This window comes from Octodon degus, unplaced genomic scaffold (assembly GCF_000260255.1).
Source record: "Octodon degus isolate 3935 unplaced genomic scaffold, OctDeg1.0 scaffold01033, whole genome shotgun sequence".
Taxonomy (NCBI): Eukaryota; Metazoa; Chordata; class Mammalia; order Rodentia; family Octodontidae; genus Octodon; species Octodon degus.
The window spans coordinates 6,688-11,480 of NW_004525609.1; the positions used below are offsets into that span (position 1 = coordinate 6,688).

The window sequence follows — 4,793 nt, forward strand, 5'->3', positions numbered from 1 at the left end:
GTAGAAATGTAGCTTAATGTAAAGACCTCATTGCAGAGTTCAATTTTTAGTAGTAAAAACCATAAAAGCAAGCAAGCAAACAAAACCCCACAATAACAACAAATAATCAAACTCTGAACAACACAAAATCTAGCTCAGCTGATTCTCCAGTGTTCTACCTGTACTTATGCTGAGGTGCCTGGATTATCTCTTGTTTCTTTATCTTCCATCTTTCCTAATTCGTTTCCATCCTACTCAAATATTCATTGTGCTTTTGATCCTTTTAATACACTTGTATAGGTGTTAAGAATAGAGACAAATGATAATGCTTTGAAACAAGTCCATAGAAATGCAGAAATATTTAGTTACACACGGATAAACAACAGCAACAGAAATCTCCATAGAAACACTATTAAAAAGCAGTCTCATAGAGATTCGCCATTTCCATAGATTTCAGGTCCTGTCTGATCTGTTAACTCTATACACTAAAATATCCCTAAGTAAACTGGGGCGTATGAGGAGATCAAAAGGGATTTATTATATCACAAGGATAAATGTATTTCGGGTTCTGTAGCCTCACATTTATTTAAAAAATATTATTTTGTAAAAGTAAACTAAAAGAAGAGAATCATTTTTGCCATATTTTCAGTTGTCTGGGACTTTAATCTGTATGAGAACTACTGCATTTTCCTCCAAGACTTTTGTACTTTGGCTGATTTTATACTCACAGTGGAAAATTCTAGAGTCTGATGAAGTGGAAGTGAAGATGCAAAAATTGAAAAACGGACCCAGAAATCTTGGGCGTGACAACCTAGATAATGATGAAATAGGAAGGGGGAGGCATGTAATATTGGAAAGGAGTACTGTGATGGTAGAGAAGACAGGATAGGGGAAGGGAGAGATGCTCAGGGGTGGATAAATGACCGGTGTCTTTCCAATTTTAGAGTCTGAGCAGAAATTTAGGATCCCTCACTCATCTTCCAGATCTGAAATGAAGGTTCATGCATGTGGAGGTACATTTCAAACCTCTGCAGTATTTTTCTGAGATAATATGAAGAAATATGAAGAGAAGAAGAGAAACATGTAGCCAGTGAAGTAAGAGTTAATCGGGAAGTCAGGGCGACAGGAGAAATGAAAGATGGAGTAGGAGTACCAGAGTGGGCAGGCAAATGTTTTCACTGATTCAAAATTTCTGTGAGTAAGAGACTGGTAGTTGGAGAGAGGAATCATTTTTACACAGCACAGAGCAAAGGAGAGCTGCTAAACTCAGATTGCAAACAGAAGCTGAACAACACAACCTGTCTCTCAGTGAAATGCTGCCCCTGGCACTGATATTGCTTTCAGTTCTCTTCGCACCTGATGATGCTCAGAATGGTAAGATGAATTGGTAGCTGGCCTTGTGCACAGTTGTGGGAACAGTCAAGTTGTGCTTACCCAGTTGGGTGGATGCTCTTAGCCCTTCTTTCTTCAGGGCTCTTCCACCATTCTGGAGGTTTGCACTGTAGCTGTTGGCTCTGGCCATCTCAGATCAGTCAAGGCTTGTGGCATTTGCAATTTTTGGGTCATTTTGTTTTTATCCCTTTTTTCTTCTTTTCAACATCTTATCCTTCCTTTCTCCACAGCCTTCCCAGAGCTGATGTCTTACCATGTTATCCACATCTCATCTTTTTTCAACAGTACCTGGGTACAAAATCGAGGTTCAGGCTGGTTGGGAGATATTCAGACTTATCGCTGGAACAGTGTTTCAGGCACTTTCATATTCCTGAAGCCCTGGTCTAGGGGTAACTTCAGCAATGATGAACTTTTTGATCTTCAGGAAGTATTTCGACTCTACTTCTTGGAATTGACTGGAGAACTCCAGGAACATGCCAGTGATTTCAAAATGGAATGTGAGCCCATTCTTAATACTGTGGGGGTTGGAGTTTTCAATTGTTTCTAACCTCTTGGTTCAGGACACAGAAATCTCTTGTTCTTCCACATCCTTCTACCTTCACCCAACTACTCCTTGCTACAATTGCACCTACCCAGATCTGCACGTCACAAGATTTCCTGAGATATGCCTCCTTTGCACTCCTTTGTGACAAATTAAGGGCCCCACTTTGTGAACAATCCATGAACTTCTTATGGGAACTTGTTCCTTATGTTTCTACCTTGTGTCTTTGGCACCTAAAGTCTGATTCCTTCTCTCATCCCTCCCTTCCACTTTCTCCTCCCTGTGCTTGCCTCCCCAAGTCACTTGTTGGTTCATTGAGTAGCATTGTCCTTCTGATTCCCTTATACCTTTCTTAGTTTCTGCCTTTTTTTTTTTTGGTCCCATCTTACCACTATATACATTACACAACACAATCCCCCTTCCAGTTCTCGATACCACTCTTTAGTTTGATTTACTGAGGCTTTCTATGTGCTATAATGATTTCAGTTTAACACAACTCCCTCCTTGTCCATGCTATCTAATATTTTTCTCAAATTTCTTTCTTTACAGACCCCTTTGAGATCCAGGGCATTGCAGGCTGTGATTTGTATTCTGGAGGAGTCTTTGAAAACTTTCTGAGTCTAGCTTTTGGAGGCTTAGATTTCATATACATCAAGAATTATTCATGTTTGACTGCCCCAGAAGGTGGTACCAAGGCACAGAAGTTCTGTGATTTATTGAATCAATACAAAGGATTGTATGATATTGTGGAAAATCTAGTCACAGACACTTGCCCCCGGTATCTGATGGGTGTCCTAGAAACAGGGAAGGCCGATCTGCAGAAGCAAGGTTAGTCCTATACTGTTTCTCTTGCATCACCTACTTTAATGCCAAATTGAAGATACCAGAAGGGCTTGAACAGCTCTTCTCACTCTAAAAGTACAGAAGAAAAAATTTCTGAAGTTGAGGGGCTTCTGATTTAAGAGCTCTGGTTTATATCTATAGGGTGACATTCTGCTTGTCCATTCTTGCCCAGTGAAGCCTGAGGTCTGGCTGTCCCAGGGACCCAGCTCTGGGCCTGGCCATCTGCAGCTGCTGTGCCATGTCTCTGGTTTCTATCCAAAGCCAGTGTGGGTGATGTGGATGCGGGGTGAAGAGGAGCAGCCTGAAGCTCAGAGAGGGGACCTCCTGCCCAATGCTGATGACACGTGGTATCTCCGAGTGACCCTGGATGTGGCAGCAGGGGATGCCTCTGGACTGTCTTGCCGAGTGAAGCACAGCAGTCTAGGAGGGCAGGACATCGTGCTCCACTGGGGTGAGGAAGGGTGGGTCTCAGACTCTAAATTGGGGGAGATTGCTCTAGTGCTAAGTAAAGGGAAAAAATGAGGAGGGACAGAGAGAAGAGGTGTGGTTCTAAGAAGGAATGGTTGGCAGACACGGAAAGACCTTTTGTGCAAGAATGATGCCTATGTGGGGTAAGGAAGCAGTGGGAACGTGTGTGTAAGACTCTAAATGACATTCTCTAAACTCCTTCCCCACTGCCAGGACACTCCATCTCCATTGGCTGGATCATTGTGGCAGTGCTAGTGCCCTGTTTCGTCGTTTTGCTGTTTTTTGTATTATGGTTTTATAGGCGCTGGTAAGTTTTTAATTTTTATAATCAGTTTTTTCCACCCTCTATCCTGCCATTTCTGCTTTTTTCCTAATTGCAGCATGTCAGCCTCCTTTTTCCCTAGGTCCTTTCCAGATTGCTTTAATCCCTTGTGTAAAGCAAATACACAAAATTGTGATAAAATACACATATTCCCCAGATTTATCAACTTTTACTGTTTTAAGTACATTCATACTTTCTTCACTGCCATGCCCATGTTCCATCTCCAGAACTCCATCCTACTTGCAAAACAGGAACTGCTTTCCCTTTAACACATCTTCATTCTCCTCCTTCTTTAGGACCTGGTAAAATCCACTTCTGTGAATTTTACTTTTCAAGGTGTCTCTATTGATCATATCCTACAATATTTGACCTTTCTTGCCTAATCTTTGTCCTTTAGCAATGTGTTCTCAAGGTTAGTCTTGTTGGTACCTTATTTAGAATTTCCTCCCACTTATAATTTTCCACTGTAAACACACCCAGTGCCTGTTAAGTCTTCATCCTTTTGTGCACATATTTGCTGGCTCCACTGCATCATGCTGCTGTGCGTATATATTTAATGATAGCCCTTCTTTGAATGTTATTATTTTACTCTTTTGTTTTTACAGGTCATATGAGGATATCCTGTGATACCTTGTGTTGTCTCACTTTCTCATCTATATGTGGCTTTGCTCCATGGCATTCAAGAATATGTGTTTTAAGCCCAGGAGTCAATGCCCTTTAATTATATCAGATATTCATTGTATTCTATTATATCAAGGATTTAATTTATTGTAAACCACATTGCAGAGTGTATGTCAGCAAGAAAAGTCTTGTGATTCTTTCCTGAGACTGTATCAATATTCAACATGTCAGGCAATTTTATTCTTTAACCAATGTGTTTTGTATTTCTTGGTTGGCAATATGTTTTATGACTTTTATTCTACTAACATAGTAAATTACATCATAGTGTTTTTGTTTTTTCTACTATTTGTGCTTTGTTTTTATATTATTATTTTTGTATTCTATTTTTACCATTGTATTTACATTTGGGTTCTGAATCGTAACATTTACTTTAAGCATGGCTCTAGCTGCATATTCTTCTGGGTATTTGGGAAACTGTCTATCTAGTGAGTGACCTCCAAATGAATCATAAGTACTGATAACTCTAATCCTTTGTCCTTGTTGGAGTGGCCTCAACATATTGTATAATTATAAGTTTTTTTATGGTATGAAATAAGAATACAAATTTCTGAATTTCCACAAAGTGGG

At 40.1% G+C, this 4,793-nt stretch overlaps 1 protein-coding gene across 1 annotated transcript; it reads left to right on the forward strand.

Moving 5' to 3' along the window:
• The first annotated feature begins 1,236 nt into the window (after window positions 1-1,236).
• LOC101579846 (T-cell surface glycoprotein CD1b2) lies at window positions 1,237-4,190 on the forward strand. The gene is made up of 6 exons (XM_004648749.2): window positions 1,237-1,353; window positions 1,602-1,868; window positions 2,462-2,740; window positions 2,928-3,206; window positions 3,437-3,530; window positions 4,151-4,190. Exons 1-6 carry the CDS (start codon window positions 1,293-1,295, stop codon window positions 4,170-4,172), a joined length of 1,002 nt encoding a protein of 333 aa, XP_004648806.1. The 5' UTR covers window positions 1,237-1,292; the 3' UTR covers window positions 4,173-4,190.
• Window positions 4,191-4,793: the final 603 nt, after the last annotated feature.